Below are 23,032 nucleotides of genomic sequence, written 5' to 3'. Positions count from 1 at the left end.
AACCAAAACTCATCTAAACTGAAAATCTAGATTACATTCCAACTATTAGAAACAGTGTTAATTAGCTGTAACTTGGTTTGGGTTGCTCTATAAAAGGGATTTTGGAAATACCTAGAGCATCAACAATCCATGAAATTCTGTTATTAAGTCCCATTCTGCATCAAAAAGATTTTTTTTTTTTTAAACATATTATTCTATTATCAAGTTTTAATCTGCTATTATCAAATAAACTCAAGATAGGAAAAAAGATTGTTATAGAAGCATTTCAGGAGTTCCTCCAGAGTTCAAAAAACTAAAAAGAAAGGTGGAAAAAAATTGGCTTCGCCCGGGTTCGAACCGGAGACCTTCAGTGTGTTAGACTGACGTGATAACCAACTACACCACGAAACCACACTTTGTCAGATGGTTCAACTACTATTATTAATACATACCTGAAGGTCATTCCTACCGTTAATCTAAAATGTTGAAACCAATTTTCTAAATTAATATTGAAGACCACACTACATCGAGAATTTAAATAAGGGTCAGGTTCAAGGGACATATGTAAAAACAATGTAACATTAATAAATTTTCAAAATATGAGTTAGAAATTTCGGATTGAACTGATTTTTTGCGAGGATGATCTCTATGATGGGAAGATCATCCGGAAAAAAAAAAAAAATCAGTCCAATCTGAAACTTCTAACCCCGTTAAAAGTGATTTAGAATGTAGACCGTCGATTTTTTACCAATTTTTTTCAATAATTTGTAAATCACTTTTGTTGGATTTAGAAGTTTCTGATTGAGCTGATTTTTTGTGAGGATGATCTTCTCATCACAGTGGCCATCCTTGCAAAAAATCAGTTCAATCCAAAACCTCTAACCCATATTTTGAAAAACCATCGTTTTTTCATATGTTTTTACATATGGCCCTTGAACCACCCCCTTTAAATAATGCCCATGCAAAATTGATGTTTTATCGTCAACTTCCCTTTTTATTAATGAATTAATTGAGAAATTTTCATTCTAATTTGAAATATCCTTTAAAACTTAAATTATTAAATCAAAGTTTAAATTAAATCAGATTTTCATAATTTGACTTAAGAGTGTGTAAACCCCAGTTATGTTTCTTAGGAGTATTATTTCTTTTTAATTGTTTGATTAAAGGGTATACCTGAATTGGTAAGTACCTCAATCTTGAAGTGCCACGTAAATTCCTATGTTTTCTTTATGTCCTTGCATTTTTATTTATTTCTTTTATATCATTTTTTAATCGATTTTGCTACCACTATTTCATCAAAGTAGTTTTGCCCTTATTAACCAAAGCGTGGAGCGGGAATAGAGGAGTGTATGACTTGCTAAATTTAAAAATATCTTAAGGTGTAGAGTGCCTTCTGAGTGAAATATAAGTAATATACTCACATATAATTCTATTTTTTTGCTACATTTGCTTAGTTATTCCATTACCACTTACTCTTCAATATTTTAAAATTTTTCGTTGTTACATGTCATCTTCTAATTGTAATATTCACTAATATTTCATTGCGATATTTGTTTTTGAGGATATACATTATAGAGGGCAAGATCGATAACTCATTTAAACCTTACACGAGTCACAAAGATAACAGGAATTGGAAGAAAGGTGAGTTCTTGAAGGATAAGTGGTACATGAGACGAGCCAATAGCCTAACTCAGCCTGATAGAATAGCAGGACACGAATTGAAGTCTGCCTTCAATAACAGGGTAGATCAAATATAAGTTTCCGTATAATTCTTTACCTCACTCACCAAGATCCGAAAATTTTGAGAAGAATTAATTGATTCATGAAATACGCTAGGGAATATTCCATTTATGGAGTAAGATCCCTATGATCATGAAATCTTACAAGATCAAATCTTGAATAGAGGGAAACCCTGATTTTTGAGAGGGGATATATAATAGAGGTGAATTGAGGAGAAGGAGATCATTTTTTGGATCTCTGAAGATTAGGAAAGAGAGGGAAGAGCAACAACTTTTAAAAAATTCTAATTTGATCATTAGAGAACTATGGACAAGTACCACACTAGTGCTGGCAGGGACGAGAAGAATCTTAGGAGAAAGAACTGTAGAGTAGATCAAGGTAAGCTCAAATTTGCTTATACATACATGATTAATAACCATGTAAGATATAAAGATACTTAATATAATGGATAGAATGAGAATATTTATAAAGAGCGGGTTTCCAACATCTTGGGAGTGGGTTCTCGTATTTTGAGAACGGGAATTGGAGAACGATTCGCTCCCAAAGCACTAGAATGAGGATTGAGACTTGAGAGCAGAAACAATACCCCTAGGAGAAGGATTGGGTCGCTAGGGTCTCATGGGCTACCAATATTTGTCCATGTGCACTTGTATAAGTTGCATATACTATCATTTTTCAAGGAAATATCATAAATAAGGATGCAACCTGAATTATTTTAGGGCGGGAACGGGTTGTATTAAAAAGCCTATTAAGTTATTGGGCTGATATAGGTCCAAATTATTTTAGGGCCCATGATAAGTAGAGTAGACCCGTCTGGTGGCCTAGATCGACTCGATCATTTGACAGGCTGAGAATAGACTAGGATTTAAGGCCCAATTAGTTCCGGCCCATTAGTATCCTTTAATCTAACAGTGTACGCCATGTGTGCCACGTTCTAGAGAATCTTCCAGACAGGTTGATAATGGACACATGTTTAATGTTTCCACTTATTTTGTTTTTTCTAAAGAGGAAGGGCCCTGTTTTTCTACTAAATATAATGATTTAAAATTTGAATTCAATTTTTTTATAAATATATTTTTTTTTTTTTATTTGTTAAGGGTTTTTTCTTTTTTCTTTTGATGATGGGGGACTAGTAGGCCTAACTAGTAGGGATGAGGCAACTAGCTTCTTAGAGCACCATATTTCACCTAAATCCTCCAGATACGTGTAATACCCCACAAATCATACATATCAGATAAGCAAAGGTAAATTCCTATGGGTGGCCTAGGAAGAAGCTTGAATCAAGATCTCTCCCTTTTTGGAGGTTTTATGTGTTAAAGTTATACACTCAACCTATAATTATTATAAATGAGAAGTAAATTTTTACTTGTACATTATATTTTTCTTTTATTTAATTTTAAAGAAAAATATTCATTTTATTTATCAAAAAAAAAAAAATATTCAGTTTACTATACATATTATGAATATATCTAGAAGATAGAGTAGTGGGGTCTACTGGGTTGGACTAGGGCTGTCAACGGATAGGTATCCGATCGGATATTGCTATATCCGAATTCAAATCCGAAAAAAAAGAATGATATCCGAATTCGAATTCGAATCCGATCGGATAGCACTACCAAACATTCGAATCCGAACTTGAAAATTATATCGGATATCCGATAATATCCGATCCGATAAAAATCCTACAAATGGAATTTCCCTTTTCGTGTGAGAGTAAAAGAGGATTTTACTATGTTTGAGAGAGAGAGAGAGAGAGAGTATCCTTGGATGCTCGTTAGTCGGAGAAGACGACGGTAATGAAGCTCGCACAAGTCGAGAAAATAGGTTTTACCGAGAGAGAGAGAGAGTATCTACGTACCTGGATGCTCGCCGGCCGGAGAAGACTGTGGGTTATGGAGTTCGCAGCCTCGCACAGTCCAAACCTCCATTACCGTTCGACTGGTTTTGCGTTTCAGATTGAGGTTGAGAGAAGAAGATATTTTATAAGGTAAGTTTTGTTATAAAACAGAAATACACAGTACCATATATACATGTGTTAAAGTTTTGTTGTAAAACATAAATACATAATATATATATTCTTATTGGAGCGGATATTATCGAATCAGATATCGCAATATCCGAATTCGTATCCGAAACTCATTCGAATGTTAAACTGACATCCGAATCCGAATCCGATATCCGAAAATTTCGGATAATATCCGATTTTTCGAATTCGAATTCGGATTTCGACTATCCATTGACACCCCTAGGTTGGACACTATTAAGACCTACCCCTACATGATATGTCATAACTGATAATCATAGTCGTTGGTTGTACGTTGTATATGATTGAGATTGATCCTTATAACCCCTCCTCCCTGGCTTCGCCCGGGTTCGAACCGGAGACCTTCAGTGTGTTAGACTGACGTGATAACCAACTACACCACGAAACCACACTCGTAAAGTTTTTCAACTAATTTTATTAATACATAACTGAAGGTCATTCGGACTAACTCCTCCATTCTTAGACCCCTACTATTAATCTAAAATGTTGAAACCAATTTTCTAAATTAATATTGAAGATCACACTACATCGAGAATTTGAAAAATGCCCATGCAAAATTGATGTTTTATTGTCAACTTCCCTTTTTATTAATAAATTAATTGAGAAATTTTCATTCTAATTTGAAATACCTTTAAATCTTAAATTATTAAATCAATGTTTAAATTCAATGAGATTTTCATAATTTGACTTGATAGTGTGTAAACCCCGGTTATCTTTCTTAGGAGTATTATTTCTTTTTAATTGTTTGATTAAAAGGTATACTAGAGTCAGTATAAATTGGACGTACTTCAAGATTGAAGTACCATGCAAATTCCTATGTTTTCTTCATGTCCTTGCATTTTTATTTATTTCTTTTATGTAGAGTGCCTTCAGAGCGATATATAAATAATATACTCACATATCATTTTTTGTTTTTGTTTTTGTTTTTTGTATGCTTCATTTGCTTAATTATTCCATTACCACTTACTCTTTATTGGAAAAAAAAAACATACTTCCTTTAAAATTTAGAATTTACAAATTTTAAGAAAATAATAATATTTTATTAAATAACTTTTGAATTGAAAAATACAATCACAATAATATTTTAAAATTTTTCATTGTTATATGTCATCTTCTAATTGTAATATTCACTAATATTTCATTGCAATATTTGTTCTTAGGCTATACATTATACAGGGTAAAATCCGTAACTCATTTAGACCTTACAAGTGTCATAAAGATAATAGGAATTGGAAGATAGGTGAGATCTTGAAGGATAAGTGGTACATGGGATGAGCCAATAGCCCAACTTAGTTTGACAGAAGAGCAGGACACGGATGGAAGTCTGCCCTGAATAGTAGGGTAGATCAAATATAAGTTTTCGTACAATTCTTTACTTCGCTCACCAATATCTGAAAATTCTGAGAAGAATCCATTGATTCATGAAATATGTTAGGGAATGTTTCATTTATGGAGTAAGATCCCCATGATCGTGAAATCTTATAAGATCAAATCTTGAATAGAGGGAAAACCCTGATTTTGGGGAGGGAATATATAATAGAGGTGGATCGAGGAGAAGGGGATATATATATATTTTTTTTGATCTCTGGAGATTAGGAAAGAGAGGGAAGAGCAACATCATTTCAAAAATTATAACTTGATCGTCGGAGAATCATTGATAAGTATCACACTGGTGTTGGCAGGGATGAGAAGCATCTTAGGAGAAATAACTATATAGTAGATCAAGGTAAGCTCAAATTTGCCTCTATACATACATGATTAATAATTATGTAAGATATAAAAATACTTAATATGATGGATAGAATGAGTATATTTATAGAGTGGGGGTTTCCAACATCTTGGGAGTGGGTTATCATATTTTTGAGAACGGGTATGGGAGAAGGATTCGCTCCCAAAGCACTAGAATGAGAATTGAGACTTAAGAGTGGAAACAATACCCCTAACAGAAGGATTGGGTCGCTAAGGTCTCATGGGCTATCAATATTTGTCTATGTGCACTTGTATAAGTAGCGTATAGTATCATTTTTCAAGGAAATATCATAAACAAGGATGCAACCTGAATAATTTTAGGGCGGGTGCGGGTTGTATAAAAAGGCCTATTAAGTTATTGGGCCGGTATAGGTCCAAATTATTTTAGGGCCAGTGATAAGTAGAGTATATCTGTCTGGTGGCCTAGATCGACTCGATCATTGGACAGGCTGAGCATAGACTAGGAATTTAAGGCCCAATTAGGTCCGGGCGATTAGTATTCCTGAATCCAACAGTTTACGCCATGTGTTCCACGTTGTAGAGAATCTTCCAGACAAGTTGATTATGGACACATGTTTCCACTTATTTTGTTTTTTCTAAAGTGGAAGGGCCCTGTTTTCTACTAAGATGTACTGCTGGTCCAGTCGAGTTATTGGCGGTCCCAGAATCCAGGAAATTATAGCTATAATATAATTCACCGATGACTTTAGTTTTTTGTTTTTTGTTTTTTGGTTTTAATTGAAGATATTTTTCTCAACAATGCGAAGCTTGAGAAGCTGAGTCAGAAGTACCCACTTTTTTGTTAGGCCCCTATTATGATTACCTTGTGGAAACTTTGTACCTCTTGGCCTATATAGTTAAACTAACTCTGTTTCAATTGGATAAGGTTTCGCTATGGCCGTCTACCACTCACTTCCTCTCTCTCTCTTCCTCTGATATGTAGTACTCCTCTTGGTATTAATCTCTGGCCTTAACACCAATGTCACATGCAAGGGTTTCTCAATCAAAGAAGCCAGTATAGATGACATACAACACGCTTTCAAGGAAAACAAGCTAACATCGAGACAACTTGTTAAATTCTATCTCAAACAGATCCGAAAACTCAACCCAATTGTCCATGGTGTGATTGAGGTGAATCCTGATGGTTTTGAACAAGCTGACGCCGCCGACAAAGAGAGACGAGAGAAGAATCCTGGGTTCGACTCCTTCTCAGGACTTCATGGAATCCCAATTATGCTAAAAGACAATATCGCTACTAAAGACAAGCTTAACACGACCGCTGGCTCATATGCACTACTCGGATCTATTGTACCACGTGATGCAGGTGTTGTGAAGCGGTTGAGAAGGGCAGGAGCAGTCATACTTGGGAAAGCAAGCCTTAGCGAGTGGTCAGGTTACCGGGCGCCCAAATCTGGTTGGAGTGCCAGAGGTGGTCAAAGCAAAGTGAGTTAATTCGGAGTCCTTAATCTTCTGCTTCAACCTACTTACGTTGTCGCTGTTCCTTCGTAGATATAAGTTATGGATGATAGAGATAAGGTATAGGCATCCTAATGTAATGTAAATGTAGATACTCAAGCTATGTGATAAGATACACCATAGTATCAATATACTGTATCTTATACACATTTTCTGTAACATCAATGACTGATCTATATCATTCTTTGCTAATTGAATAATTTGGAATGGTTCTTGTGCTGTGAGGATTACAGAATCCATATGTTCTATCGAGTACTCCATGTGGATCGAGTAGTGGATCAGCAATCACAGTTGCGACAAACATGGTGATGGTGTCGCTGGGGTCAGAGACTGATGGGTCCATCATCTGTCCTTCCAGTTTCAATAGTGTCGTGGGAATAAAACCAACCGTCGGTTTAACCAGTCGATCCGGAGTCATCCCTATTACTCCAAGGCAGGACACCATAGGGTAAAGATCTCTTTCTATTATATGTTTTGGAATACTTTTATTTTCACCCACATTCTTTTTATTACACACCAAACGATGGATTTAGAAATGGTGTCTAGGACTAGGGTGTGGATAGTCATCAAATTTTATTGACCACACTCCTTCCCAAATGTAGTATTCAAGCCTCACCTATAGATCCTGATTTTGGCTGACTTGGGTCAAGTTTTTTCCACCCTTACCTGATCATTTAAGGGACTACTATACACTGTTGGATTGCCAGGCCCATGGGAAGGACAGTATCGGATGCAGTTCAAGTATTAGATGTGATCGTGGGGTTTGATTCAAGAGATGCCAAAGCTACAAGAGCAGCTTCAAAGTTCATTCCCATCAATGGCTATAAACAATTTCTCAAGGCAGATGGAATCAAAGGGAAGAGATTGGGGATTGTAAGGAAACCATTCTTCAACTTCTTCGAAGGGTCCCTTCAATCTCTAGTTTACAAAGCTCACATCAGTACCCTAAGGTAATATAGAACAAGAATGCGTGCATGCGCGCGCGTGTGTGTGTGTGACATGGTGTAATTCAAGATTAGTTCTCGATGCTTAGGGGCAACGTTGAACTGGTTTTGTGCTTTTGAATTTGGAAAAAGGAAGGGCCCTTCTAATGTTCTTTTTCTTTGTATTAATTTGTGCATGTGTTTGTGTTTTTTAAATTTTTGTGAAAATCAAGAGTTGAACCAGTTTTAGAGCCAAAAACCATGTCAGTGAGATAAAAAGTTATAGAACCCACGTAGTTGGCAAATGAGATTTAAAAAGATCTGACAGAACCAACCTCGAATGATCTCAATTTTCCTATAACCAAATTAACCTTATAATAGATTTTTATTTGGAACAACTAAGCCTAAGATAGAAATTAATGGTCTCTCTTTATTGTACTTCAAATTTTAGAAATTGTGATACTGATGTCCTCGTACTCTATAAAAAGAAAAATAGGTGCAATTTTGGTAGACAACTTGGAAATCTCCAACATCAACGACACTCTTAGTGGGAGTGATGAACGTATTGCAGTACATGCTGAATTCAAGCTATCTTTGAATGTTTATCTAAGAGAGCTGGTTGCCTCTCAAGTGAGATCGTAATCGGATGTAATAGCCTTCAACAATAAATACTCTGCTAAGGTATGTACCATCCTATCTTGGACCCGTAAGACTAAATAATACATACATTCAAAACTTATTAGATGATGAATCAATTGCAGGAAAAGATAGCAGAATATGGTCAGCGTACCTTTCTAGAGGCTGAGAAGACAAATGGGATCGGTACCAAGGAAAGGAAGGCTTTGTTGAATTTGAAGAGACTATCGAGCGATGGGTTTGAGAAGTTGATGCTGGAGAATAAGTTGGATGCATTGATTACTCCCGATTCTAGTGCCAGTCAAGTTCTTGCTATTGGGGGATATCCTGGAATTAGCGTCCCAGCCGGATATGAAATAGACGGGACCTCATTTGGGATCTGTTTCGGAGGGTTAAGAGGTTCAGAACCGAAGTTAATCCAGATTGCTTATGCTTTTGAACAAGCCACAAAGATCAGGGAATCTCCTTCTTTCAAACCTTGAATTCTAGAATAAGAATATCGAATCCTAAGATTCATTCACTCATCTATGTGTTAAAATAAATGTTAATAAATGATGATTAATATTTATTTAAAATTGATTCAAATAAAATTAATTTGGTTTATTTTAAAATGATATTTGAAAGTTACTTTATGGTTGGTGTACTTTCTGTTAAAAGAAAAGTAAGTATTTTTTAAAAAGAGTATTTCTATTGGTTGATAACTTTTCACATGGATTGGAATTTGTAAAAGTTCTTTTGACTCTTTTTTTCAAATTTTTATAAATCCCACATTGCTTTTTAAAATGTTTTGGAGGGATTTTTAAACCTATATATAAGAACCTATTCTCAACTCTTTCTTCATTCCAAAGACTCTCCTTGAGAGCTCCTAATGGCTTCATGCTATATGGAAATTTAATAATTCTTTTTTATTTTATTTATTATATATATATATATATATAAAGTAAGAAAGAAAGAAAAAGAGAGAGAGAAAAATTAAATATTTAATAGGACCGTCCAATTTTGGATAGGCCGAACCGAAAGGTGTCGAAGGGGCTTAAGGGTGCTTAACGGATTCCTTGATCCGAATAGGTGCCTAGTGGTTCCAATGGGTTTCATACCTATTGAGATTCAAAAACAATTTATGAATGGGTGTGATTTTTAAAAATTGATATATATATTTATGGAGATTAATTCTGTTAAAATATAACTAATTTTAAAAAATTTCTACAAAAAGAGGCATTCGTGTATCCGAGATTTTGAGTGATAGATTTTCTCAAAATAGTGTAAATTTTGAGGAAATATACAGTTGTGTTAGAACTGGGCTCTGTTGTATCCTGAAGACAAGTTCGCCAGCAACCCATCTGCATCTTCGTGTTTAATTGGAGTGGGGGCGTCTGTTGTCTATAAGACAACGTAGATTACTACGTGCCTCTGAGCAATACAATTTAAGTTCAAGTTCTATTTTTCTAACACTATGTTGTGTATGTTATGTTCCGTGTGATGTGACTTAATTAGTATTGAAATATTAAAGGAATTGTGTAGCTGCTAGAACCGCTTCAATTAGTCTAATATTTTGTCAAAAATCGATCTCTCAAACTTTGAATAATTGGATCACTCAATGTTTGCCAGAGTCGACTCTGTCAATCTGTGCCAGTATCGCTCAATAATTATTTATTTTTATTTTATTTTATTGATCTTTATTATTGTTAAAATATATTAGCATTAATTCTAGGACTTGGGCTCAAAACTTGGCTTAACCTACTATTTACTAATCACAAATCTATTTGCTTTATTAAAATAAAAGCTATCATAAATGTAATTCAATTACTAGGTGTAATTTGGAACTTGATCATCACATCTCCACTTTTTTTCTCACCAGTCTGACAATCTCACCCTATACCTCTATCAAGCCTGAATCAACTAAGCCCTAACCCAGCTTTAAGCCCTAACCCAGCTTTAATGGGTTTGGGTTAGGCTCAAGCCAAATATAATGATTAAAATGTTGAATTCAACAATTTTTATAAATAAATTATATTTTTCAAATATTTTTTTATTTGTTAAGGGTTTTTTCTTTTTTCTTTTGATGATGGGGTTTTTGGACTAGTAGGCCTAACTAGTAGGGGTGAGGCAACTAGCTTCTTAGAGCACCATATTTCGCCTAAATCCTCCAGATACATGTAATACCCCACAAATCATACATATCAGATAAGCAAAGGTAAATTCCTGTGGGTGGCCAAGGAAGAAGCTTGAATCAAGATCTCTCCCTTTTTGGAGGTTTTATGTGTTAAAGTTATACACTCAACCTATAATTATTATAAATGAGAAGTAAATTTTACTTGTACATTATATTTTTCTTTTATTTAAATTTTAAAGAAAAATATTCATTTTATTTATCAGAAAAAAAGAAAAGAAAAATATTCATTTTACTATACATATTATGAATATATCTAGAAGATAGAGTAGTGGGGTCTATTGGGTTGGACACTATTAAGACCTACCCCTACATGATATGTCATAACTGATAATCATAGTCGTTGGTTGTACGTTGTATATGATTGAGATTGATCCTTATAACCCCTCTTCCCTGGCCGCCCCCGACAAAAAAAAAAAAAAAAGTCAAGTTATTTTGCACCCACCATTTGTGCTCATTGCACCATCTAAAGCACATTTTGGGGTGGGATTTTTGCATAGCCACACACACACACACATATATATATATATATAGGGTCCCGTTCAATGGCCAATAGTTTGGCAAACACTTTTTCAAAACATGGGTTAGAGGTCTTGGAATGGGCTGATTTTTGGTGAGGATGATCTCTACGGTGAGGAGATCATCCTCACCAAAAATCAGCTCATTCCAAAACTTCTAGCCCCAGTTTACAAGTTGAAAAATTGTGAACCGTCCATTTTTTGTAAACCATTTTTGATGGGGTTAGAAGTTTTGGAATGGGCTGATTTTTGGTGATGATGATCTCCTCACCGTAAAGATCATCCTCACCAAAAATCAGCCCATTCCAAGACCTCTAACCCATGTTTTGAAAAATGTGTTTGCCAAAATGTTTGCCAAACTGTTGGCCAAATAACGCTACCCATATATATATATATATATATATATATATGGGTCCCGTTCAGCACCCTAAGCTTTACCACACACTTTAACAAACATGTTTTGTCTTACATGGGTTAGAAGTTTTGGAATGGGCTGATTTTTGGTGAGGATGATCTCTATGGTGAGGAGATCATCCTCACCAAAAATCAGCTCATTCCAAAACTTCTAACACTATCAAAAATGGTTTCCAAAAAATGGACGGTCCACGATTTTTCAACGAGTAAACATGGGGCTAAACATTTCAGAATGGGCTGATTTTTGGGGAGGATGATTTTCTAATCATAGAGATCATCCTCACCAAAAATCAGCCCATTCCAAAACTTCTAACCCATGTAGGACAAAAAACATTTGTTAAAGTGTGTGGTAAAACTTAGGGTGCTGAACATTTCCCATATATATATATATGTGAGCGGTTCGGCAGCCCTAAAGTTTGCCAAGTTTGGTGCCAAACATTTTTTGTAAATCACTTTTGATGGGGTTAGAAGTTTTGGAATAGGCTGATTTTTTGTAAGGATGATCTACGGTGAAGAGGTCATCCTCACAAAAAATCAGCTCATTTTGAAACTTTTAACCCTAGTTTACAAGTTGAAGAATCGTGGACCGTCCAATTTTTGTAACTCACTTTTGATGGAGCTAGAAGTTTTGGAATAGGCTGATTTTTGGTGAGGATGATCTCCTCATCATAGAGATCATTCTCACAAAAAATCAGCTCATTCCAAAGCTTCTAACCCATATTTTGAAAAATGTTTGGCACCAAACTTGGCAAACTTTAGGGCTGCTGAACCGTTCTCTCTCTCTCTCTCTATATATATATATATGGGTCCCGTTCGGCACCCTAAGTTTTACCACACACTTTAACAAACGCGTTTTGTCTTACATGGGTTAGAAGTTTCGGAATGAGCTGATTTTTGGTGAGGATGATCTCTATGGTGAGGAGATCTCCTCACCATAGAGATCATCCTCACCAAAAATCAGCTCATTCCAAAACTTCTAACCCCATCAAAATTGATTTACAAAAAATGGACGGTTCACGATTTTTCAACGTGTAAACATGGGGCTAAACATTTCGGAATGGGCTGATTTTTGGGGAGGATGATCTTCTAATCATAGAGATCATCCTCACCAAAAATCAGCTCATTCCAAAACTTCTAACCCATGTAGGACAAAAAATGTTTGTTAAAGTGTGTGGTAAAACTTAGGGTGCTGAACATTTCCCTATATATATATAGGGAAATGTTCAGCAACAAACATTTTGACAAACATTTTGGCAAAACATTTTTGAAAATATGGGTTACAGGTTTTGGAATGAGTTGATTTTTGGTGAGGATGATCTCTATAGGGAATAGATCATCATCACCAAAAATCAGCCCATTCCAAAACTTCTAACCCCATCAAAAATGGTTTACAAAAAATGGACGGTTCACAATTTTTCAACCTGTTAACATGGGGCTAGAAGTTTTGGAATGGGCTGATTTTTGATGAGGATGATCTCCTCACCGTAGAGATCATCCTCACCAAAAATCAGCCCATTCCAAAACCTATAACCCATGTTTTGAAAAATGTTTTGCCAAAATGTTTGTCAAAATGTTTGTTGCTGAAAGGGACCCATATATATATATATATATATATAATATATATATATCTAATAATATATAAAATATATATTTTAATTTATTATATGTTTACAATATAACATGTTCTCAAACATAATTAGACATGTTATAATGTCAAAAAAAAAAAAAAAAAATTACTCATCAATATATCATTCATTAAAAATAATACATTATTGAAAAAAATTAATAATCATAACATAAAATCTCAAATTTCTACATTTATCAATGACTAAATTCTATTATGTATAAAATCACACATTAAAAAAAAAAATGTAGTTTTCTTTTTTGAAAATAATGTGAAAAAAACTTGTTTAAAAAAAAAACGTGGCTTTCTAAAAGATTCAAAATTTTGTTATTGTTTTAATCGTCCGAGGTACAAGACTTGTTTTTAAAAAAGAAAACGCCGACTTATCAAAAAAAAGAAAACGCCGATTTTTTTTTTTTTTGGTTACCATGGATGTTTGTTTAGTAGAAAGTGGGTGCACCGAACAGAAGGGTGGGTGCAAATAGAATGGCCCCCCAAAAAATGTAAATGGTTGTAAATCTGATTGGTTCTCTCTCGCTCTCTCTGCTAGACTGCTACTGGGAAGGAAACCACTCCATGATTGGCCACTTATCCAAAGAACCTTACACTCTTCACGAACAAACAAACTGGGTAAGTACGTACCACCGTCTTTGCTTTTCTGTTTTTCTTCCTTTACGTTTCTATTATAAACTTCCAAAATAATTACCAAACCGTCTCTTTTCTTCCCATTTATTAATCTTTATTCATACTTGTGTTGATTTAATCTCAGAAACACCTAACAAAGGAGTACCCTCTTCCGCAAATGAATTAGCAAATTACTGCCTTTGATGATCTCAAATTCACAATTTCAGATTATATATTTCAGAAGAAAATCATGAGTCAAACTGATGAAATTTCTAACATTTCAACTTCATTTAAGGTAAAAATTTTCTCAAATTTATCACCCATTTCTCTCTGTTTTTTAAAACTACCAATTCAAGTTCTTAATTAAGTTCTTAACTGTCTTGTATCCATGTTGTGGGTTGGTTACTTTACTTATAGATCGAAGAAGCGACGATCAGTGAGATTCAATTAGCTTTCCAACAAAATGAGCTCACATCGAAACAACTAGTACAGTATTACCTAAATGCCATTGAAAAACTGAATCCAAAACTTCATGCAGTAATTGAAGTGAACCCAGATGCCCTGAAACTTGCCGAGAAGGCTGACAATGATCGACAATTCCTTGGTGGGTGTCGCTCAAGTTACATGAGAGGGATTCCTGTGTTGCTCAAGGACAACATTGCCACCAAGGACAAACTCAACACACTTCTGGTTCATTTGCGCTTTTCGGTTCTATTGTTTCCTCGTGATGCTGGGGTTATCGACAGGTTGAGAAAGGAGGGGCCATCATTTTGGGCAAAGTCGGCCTTTCCCAATGGGCCAACTTCCGGGGCGACAATATCCCAGATGGCTGGAGCTCGAGAGGTTGTACAGTGAAAGTGAGTTCTTTAAATTTTGCTTTTGATTAGTTTTTATTTCTGTTGAAAATATAGGATATAAGTCTGAGAAACGGGCGATGATAATTAAAATAAAATGGAAATCAGAAATACAGAGAGAATGTTACTCATAATTTATGTGGTTCACCAGGATTGCCTATGTTCACATGCAATGATGAGATCCTTTCATTATTTCCGTGAAAACTAGGGTTACAATCTCACTTCCTCTCAGAAAAATTTAAAATCCCTCATGGAGACCTAAAAACGAGTTTGCTATACTTTATAGTTGGTGTGAGACCCTGATCTAACCACACGACTTCGATGATAATTGTTTGAGTTTCATTTGATTGAACTCACCAGGAATCATGAATTCCAAGTTGAACTTAGTACAGATAGTGAACGAAGGTGTTGGTCCCTGCAAAACCACCTCTTCGATGCTTTAGTCAGAAAGTAGTTGTGGTGGAACTTAGTAGTTGGTAATCAATGTGTACCTTACTGATTTTATCAGTTGTTTATATAGAACTTCTTCTATCTGGGATGGTGACTTTTCCTCTTTATCTTACAATCACCCTTTTTCAGTTTGTAACTTCCCAACTTCTTCGATTCATGGGAGATAAGTCCTATGTCATGTCACACGAATTTGGATTGTGCAATTTGGTTTGTTGCAACATGGTAACTCGGACTCTTTCAATGCTTATCCTTTTTAATTGGAATTACTGATCCAAATGGACTGTTCTTATTGGTTGATATTTCCATGCAAGCACAACTGATACAAAGATGAATAGAGGGAGTCACAAACGTAACAATTTTAATTTTAAGAAACGAGTACGTAATCTAATAATAGCCCCAAAAGAAAAAAGAAAATGAAAAAAAGTAGGCCAAGATGATATGAGCATGTACAAAAAAGGACCACTGACAACACCAATGGAAGGATCATTAATGACAAGTTGAAGATTAATAAGGATAGCGGAATGATGTTAATGATGATGATTATGTTTATATTTCAATTTTAGGTGGACTATCTCATTAATTCAAGGCTTGAACACTAGTACACTGTAATCTTTAATAACTTCAGGGAGGTTTGGATGACACTGATATCACGCATGTTTGGATCTCAATTTGAACAGAATCCATACCTTCTAACCGCAGATCCAGGCGGTTCAAGCACTGGTTCTGCAGTTTCTGTTGCAGCGAACCTTGTGACAGTTTCTCTCGGCACTGAAACCAACAGGTCCATCATTAATCCCTGTAGCCTAAGTTGTGTTGTGGGGATCAAACCAACTGTAGGTCTCACTAGTAGGTCCGGAGTGATACCCATTACCCATCGACAGGATACTGTTGGGTAAGCTGCAACTTATCCATCTTCTTTGTTCATGATCTCAGTTTCAAATTCTAATTGTACATATCATATTGGATGAAACAGAGGTATTGTTTTTTATTTTAATTTCTTGGTGGAAAGATAAGAGTAAACAATGGTGGTGGTAATTTTGTTTGCTGAATTGATATATTACCATAATTTCTTCAACAGCTCCATCGGGAGGACAGTATCTGATGCGGTGTGTCTACTGGATGTGATTGTTGGTTATGATCCTCGGGATGAGATGACAAAGGAATCTGCCCAATATTTTCCCCGTGGTGGATACAAACAATTCCTGAAAGTGGATGGACTCAATGGCAAGAGAATAGGAAACTTATGGCATTACTTCAAGGGTGTGCCTACTTCACCAGAACCAGATATCTACCAGAAACATCTCAATACCATGAGGTAAAGAAAAAAACAGAAAACTGTCATTTATGCATCTTGCTGCCTTTTGCAGAATTTTTTTGCTTTTTGTTGAATTGCTTCAGAACTCCTCACTTAATTCCATATTACCTTAACACGACTATTTCTTGCTGGAGTATGGACCTTGGTCCTTCTTGTTGTTATGGTTTGTGGAGCCTGATGGTACTGGTTGGGGAGGAGTATAGTTCATCCTTTAACACTGTTGAGACGCCGTTCTAGCTTGGCATTGAGCTCGCTGGGGGGTTGGAGGGGGGCTAGCATCCCCCTTACCTGGAAGCCGGTCAGGATGGGATACAGATGTCGATGATGACCAACATGTGGAGACGTTGGTCTTACTGGATAGTGGTGACATGCAGATGACAGACAAAGATGGAGGGCTAGTATGGAAGGCGAGCAACAGCCCGATTGTTAACCAAAATTGTGGATCGGTAGGGGCTCCCGGATTAACTCCTGCTCATCCTCCTTTTGGTTCTCCTATTCATGGTGGCAATGGTCCTTTTGGGCAACCTATGAGCAACCAAGGTAATGGACAGCAGTCTCAATTGGGTTTCCCACAACAACAACAACAACAACAACTGAGTAATCCTCAAGATGGTGAAAACCAGCCTTTATCAGGACTGAACCAACCTTTTGGGGATGGTAGCAACCAACAACCCCTTGTAGATAACACTCCATTTGATAGTGGGTGTTCAAGGGAGAAATCATTTGAATTTGGGGTTGCTTTGGTGTCTCTTCTACTTGTTAGTTTGATGGGCTACTTTGGTTTTCTACTCTGAGTATGTCAGAGAGTTATCCTATATATTGTTTTCTTGTGTGTTTTCTTTTGTGAAGAAATTATGTAATTTGTTATGCAGTGGATGTAAGAAGAATTGAGGATTTATGAATTTGCTTAAATGTTTTCTCCCCCTCTTGTGTTGGTTTAGGAATGAAAACTTATGTAGTGGACCTGAATTTACATCGATAGGATCTTTGAAAACTGTGGTATTTATTTCCTTCACCACTACATGAAAATTTCAACCAAAACTCATCTAAACTGAAAATCTAGATTACATTCCAACTATTAGAAACAGTGTTAATTAGCTGTAACTTGGTTTGGGTTGCTCTAGAAAAGGGATTTTGGAAATACCCCGAGCATCAAGAATCCATGAAATTCTGTTATTAAGTCCCATTCTGCATCAAAAAGATTTTATTTTTTTAACATATTATTCTATTATCAAGTTTTAATCTGCTATTATCAAATAAACTCAAGATAGGAAAAAAGATTGTTATAGAAGCATTTCAGGAGTTCCTCCAGAGTTTAAAAGCTAAAAAGAACGCAGGAAAAAATTGGCTTCGCCGGTTCGAACCGGAGACCTTCAGTGTGTTAAACTGACGTGAAAACCAATTACACCACGAAACAGCACTCGTAAAGTTTTTCAACTAATTTTATTAATACATAACTGAAGGTCATTCGGACTAACTCCTCCATTCTTAGACCCCTACTATTAATCTAAAATGTTGAAACCAATTTTCTAAATTAATATTGAAGATCACACTACATCGAGAATTTGAAAAATGCCCATGCAAAATTGATGTTTTATTGTCAACTTCCCTTTTTATTAATAAATTAATTGAGAAATTTTCATTCTAATTTGAAATACCTTTAAAACTTAAATTATTAAATCAATGTTTAAATTCAATGAGATTTTCATAATTTGACTTGATAGTGTGTAAACCCTGGTTATCTTTCTTAGGAGTATTATTTCTTTTTAATTGTTTGACTAAAAGGTATACTAGAGTCGGTATAAATTGGACGTACTTCAAGATTGAAGTACCATGCAAATTCCTATGTTTTCTTCATGTCCTTGCATTTTTATTTATTTCTTTTATGTAGAGTGCCTTCAGAGCAATATATAAATAATATACTCACATATCATTTTTTGTTTTTGTTTTTGTTTTTTGTATGCTTCATTTGCTTAATTATTCCATTACCACTTACTCTTTATTGAAAAAAAAAAAAAAAACATACTTCCTTTAAAATTTAGAATTTACAAATTTTAAGAAAATAATAATATTTTATTAAATAACTTTTGAATTGAAAAATACAATCACAATAATATTTTAAAAATTTTCATTGTTATATGTCATCTTCTAATTGTAATATTCACTAATATTTCATTGCAATATTTGTTCTTGAGGATATACATTATACAGGGTAAAATCCGTAACTCATTTAGACCTTACAAGTGTCATAAAATATAGGAATTGGAAGATAGGTGAGATCTTGAAGGATAAGTGGTACATGGGATGAGCCACTAGCCCAACTTAGTTTGACAGAAGAGCAGGGCACGGATGGAAGTCTGCCCTGAATAGTAGGGTAGATCAAATATAAGTTTTCGTACAATTCTTTACTTCGCTCACCAATATCTGAAAATTCTGAGAAGAATCCATTGATTCATGAAATATGTTAGGGAATGTTCCATTTATGGAGTAAGATCCCCATGATCGTGAAATCTTATAAGATCAAATCTTGAATAGAGGGAAAACCCTGATTTTGGGGAGGGAATATATAATAGAGGTGGATCGAGGAGAAGGGGATATATATATATTTTTTTTGGATCTCTGGAGATTAGGAAAGAGAGGGAAGAGCAACATCATTTCAAAAATTATAACTTGATCGTCGGAGAATCATTGATAAGTATCACACCGGTGTTGACAGGGATGAGAAGCATCTTAGGAGAAATAACTATATGGTAGATCAAGGTAAGCTCAAATTTGCCTCTATACATACATGATTAATAACTATGTAAGATATAAAAATACTTAATATGATGGATAGAATGAGTATATTTATAGAGTGGGGGTTTCCAACATCTTGGGAGTGGGTTATCATATTTTTGAGAACGGGTATGGGAGAAGGATTCGCTCCCAAAGCACTAGAATGAGAATTGAGACTTTAAGAGTGGAAACAATACCCCTAACAGAAGGATTGGGTCGCTAAGGTCTCATGGGCTATCAATATTTGTCTATGTGCACTTGTATAAGTAGCGTATAGTATCATTTTTCAAGGAAATATCATAAACAAGTCTGCAACCTGAATAATTTTAGGGCGGGTGCGGGTTGTATAAAAAGGCCTATTAAGTTATTGGGCCGGTATAGGTCCAAATTATTTTAGGGCCAGTGATAAGTAGAGTATATCCGTCTGGTGGCCTAGATCGACTCGATCATTGGACAGGCTGAGCATAGACTAGGAATTTAAGGCCCAATTAGGTCCGGGCGATTAGTATTCCTGAATCCAACAGTTTACGCCATGTGTACCACGTTGTAGAGAATCTTCCAGACAAGTTGATTATGGACACATGTTTCCACTTATTTTGTTTTTTCTAAAGTGGAAGGGCCCTGTTTTCGACTAAGATGTACTCCTGGTCCAGGAAAATTATAGCTATAATATAATTCACTGATGACTTTTGTTTTTTGTTTTTTTTTTTTTTTGGTTTTAATTGAAGATATTTTTCTCAACAATGCGAAGCTTGAGAAGCTGAGTCAAAAGTACCCACTTTTTTGTTTGGCCCCTATTATGATTACCTTGTGGAAACTTTGTTCCTCTTGGCCTATATAATTAAACAAACTCTCTGTTTCAATTTGATAAGGTTCGCTATGGCCGTCTACCACTCACTTCCTCTCTCTCTCTTCCTCTCATATGTAGTAGTACTTTTGGTATTAATCTCTGGCCTCAACACCAATGTGACATGCCAGGGTTTCTCAATCAAAAAAGCCAATATAGATGACATCCAACACGCTTTCAAGGAAAACAAGCTAACATCGAGACAACTTGTTAAATTCTATCTCAAACAGATCCGTAAACTCAACCCAATTGTCCATGGTGTGATTGAGGTGAATCCTGATGTTTTTGAACAAGCTGACGCCGCCGACAAAGAGAGACGAGAGAAGAATCCTGGGTCCTTCTCAGGACTTCATGGAATCCCAATTATGCTAAAAGACAATATCGCTACTAAAGACAAGCTTAACACGACCGCTGGCTCATATGCACTACTCGGATCTATTGTACCACGTGATGCAGGTGTTGTGAAGAGGTTGAGAAGGGCAGGAGCAGTCATACTTGGGAAAGCAAGCCTTAGCGAGTGGTCAGGTTACCGAACGCCCCAAGCTGGTTGGAGTGCCAGAGGAGGTCAAAGCAAAGTGAGTTAATTCGGAGTCCTTACTCTTCTACTTCAACCTACTTACGTTGTCGTTGTTCCTTCATAGATATAAGTTATGGATGATAAAGATAAGGTATATGCATCCTAATTTAATGTAAATTTAGATCTTCAAGATATGTGATAAGATACACCATAGCATCAATATAATGTATCTTATACACATTATCTGTAACATCAATAACTAATCTCTATCATTCTTGCTAATTGAATAATTTGGAATGGTTCTTGTGTTGTGAGGATTACAGAATCCATATGTTCTATCGAGTACTCCATGTGGATCGAGTAGTGGATCAGCAATCACAGTTGCAACTAACATGGTGATGGTGTCGCTTGGGTCAGAGACTGATGGGTCCATCATCTGTCCTTCCAGTTTCAATAGTGTCGTGGGAATAAAACCAACCGTCGGTTTAACCAGTCGAGCCGGAGTCATCCCTATTACTCCAAGACAGGACACCATAGGGTAAAGATCTCTTTCTATTATAATTTTTTGATAACTTTTATGTCCACCCACTTTCTTTTTATTACACACCAAATGATGGATTTAGAAATGGTGTCGAGGACTAGGGTGTGGATAGTCATCAAATTTTATTGACCGCACTCCTTCCCAAATGTAGTATTCAAATTCAAGCCTCACCTATAGATCCTGATTTTGGCTGACTTGGGTCAAGTTATTTCCACTCTTACCTGATCATTTGATGGACTACTATACACTGTTGGACTGCCAGGCCCATGGGAAGGACAGTATCGGATGCCGTTCAAGTATTAGATGTGATCGTGGGGTTTGATTCAAGAGATGCCAAAGCTACAAGAGCAGCTTCAAAGTTCATTCCCATCAATGGCTATAAACAATTTCTCAAGGCAGATGGAATCAAAGGGAAGAGATTGGGGATTGTAAGGAAACCATTCTTCAACTACTTCGAAGGCTCCCTTCAATCTCTAGTTTACAAAGCTCACATCAGTACCCTAAGGTAATATAGAACAAGAATGCATGCACATGCGCGCGTGTGTGACATAGTGTAAGTCAAGATTAGTTCTCGATGCTTAGGGGCAACATTAAACTAGTTTTGTGTTTTTGAATTTGGAAAAAGGAAGGGCCCTTCTAATGTTCTTTTTCTTTGTATTAATTTGTGCATGTGTTTGTGTTTTTTAAATATTTTATGAAAATCAAGAGTTGAACCAGTTTTAGAGCCAAAAACCATGTCAGTGAGGTAAAAAAATTATAGAACCCACGTAGTTGGCAAACGAGATTTAAAAAGATCAGACAGAACCAACCTCGAATGATCTCAATTTTCCTATAACCGAATTAACCTTAGAATAGATTTTTATTTAGAACAACTTAGCCTAAAATAGAAATTAATGGTCTCTCTTAATTGTACTTCAAATTTTAGAAATGCTGATACTGATGTCCTTGTACTACATGAAAAGAAAAATAGGTGCAATTTTGGTAGACAACTTGGAAATCTCCAACATCAACGACACTCTTAGTGGGAGTGACGAAAATATTGCAATGCTGGCTGAATTCAAGCTATCTTTGAATGCTTATCTAAGAGAGCTGGTTGCCTCTCCAGTGAGATCGTTATCGGATGTAATAGCCTTCAACAATAAATACTCTGCTAAGGTATGTACTGTCCTATCTTGGACCCCTAAGACTACATAATACATACATTCCAAACTTATTAGATGATCAATCAATTGTAGGAAAAGATAGCTGAATATGGTCAGGGTACCTTTCTGGAGGCGGAGAAGACAAATGGGATCGGAACCAAGGAAAGGAAGGCTTTGTTGAATTTGAAGAGACTATCGAGCGATGGGTTTGAGAAGTTGATGCTGGAGAATAAGTTGGATGCATTGGTTACTCCCGATTATAGTGCCAGACAAGTTCTTGCTATTGGGGGATATCCTGGAATTAGCGTCCCAGCCGGATATGAAATAGACGGGACCCCATTTGGGATCTGTTTCGGAGGGTTAAGAGGTTCAGAACCAAAGTTAATCCAGATTGCTTATGCTTTTGAACAAGCTACAAAGATCAGGGAACCTCCTTCATTCAAACCTTGAATTTTAGAATAATAATATCGAATCCTAAGATTCATCCACTCATCTATGTTGTGCATGCTGTGTTCCTTGCGATGTGACTTAATTAGTACTGAAACATTAAGGGAATTGTGTAGCTGTTATAACCGCTTCGATTAGTCTAATATTTTGTCAAAAATGGATCACTCAAACTATGAATAATTGGATCAATCAAGTCTGCCAGAGTCGACTTTGTCGATCTATAAATAATATAATCACATATCAATTT

The 23,032-nt window shown here is 35.8% G+C and overlaps 2 protein-coding genes, 2 non-coding genes and 2 pseudogenes across 6 annotated transcripts; 4 read left to right on the top strand and 2 right to left on the bottom strand.

Moving 5' to 3' along the window:
* Positions 1-316: 316 nt before the first annotated feature.
* Positions 317-390, bottom strand: TRNAV-AAC (transfer RNA valine (anticodon AAC)). Its single transcript has one exon. It is a non-coding gene; the product is annotated as a tRNA-Val (tRNA).
* Positions 391-4,077: 3,687 nt separating this feature from the next.
* Positions 4,078-4,151, bottom strand: TRNAV-AAC (transfer RNA valine (anticodon AAC)). The gene has a single exon. It is a non-coding gene; the product is annotated as a tRNA-Val (tRNA).
* A 2,255-nt stretch (positions 4,152-6,406) lies between these two features.
* Positions 6,407-9,029, top strand: LOC147408765 (putative amidase At4g34880; annotated as a pseudogene). Its single transcript, XR_015183342.1, has 5 exons — positions 6,407-6,955; positions 7,222-7,436; positions 7,696-7,938; positions 8,400-8,541; positions 8,673-9,029. The product of XR_015183342.1 is annotated as a putative amidase At4g34880 (transcript).
* A 4,778-nt stretch (positions 9,030-13,807) lies between these two features.
* Positions 13,808-16,691, top strand: LOC147408764 (putative amidase At4g34880; annotated as a pseudogene). Its single transcript, XR_015171495.1, has 5 exons — positions 13,808-13,903; positions 14,125-14,192; positions 14,315-14,754; positions 15,879-16,093; positions 16,280-16,691. The product of XR_015171495.1 is annotated as a putative amidase At4g34880 (transcript).
* A 193-nt stretch (positions 16,692-16,884) lies between these two features.
* On the top strand, positions 16,885-17,310 carry LOC147408763 (uncharacterized). The gene has a single exon (XM_086460246.1). The coding sequence runs from the start codon at positions 16,885-16,887 to the stop codon at positions 17,308-17,310; it is 426 nt and encodes a 141-aa protein (XP_086316372.1).
* A 2,842-nt stretch (positions 17,311-20,152) lies between these two features.
* LOC147408762 (putative amidase At4g34880) lies at positions 20,153-22,888 on the top strand. The gene is made up of 5 exons (XM_086421638.1): positions 20,153-20,713; positions 20,979-21,193; positions 21,459-21,701; positions 22,159-22,351; positions 22,432-22,888. The coding sequence occupies exons 1-5, from the start codon at positions 20,171-20,173 to the stop codon at positions 22,786-22,788; spliced, it is 1,551 nt and encodes a 516-aa protein (XP_086277764.1). The 5' UTR covers positions 20,153-20,170; the 3' UTR covers positions 22,789-22,888.
* The last annotated feature ends 144 nt before the right edge of the window (positions 22,889-23,032 follow it).

The sequence above is a fragment of the Akebia trifoliata genome, chromosome 2 (genome assembly GCF_017979445.1).
Source record: "Akebia trifoliata isolate Shusen 1 chromosome 2, ASM1797944v1, whole genome shotgun sequence".
NCBI classification, from domain to species: Eukaryota; Viridiplantae; Streptophyta; class Magnoliopsida; order Ranunculales; family Lardizabalaceae; genus Akebia; species Akebia trifoliata.
This window is presented reverse-complemented; position numbering and strand designations above follow the sequence as displayed.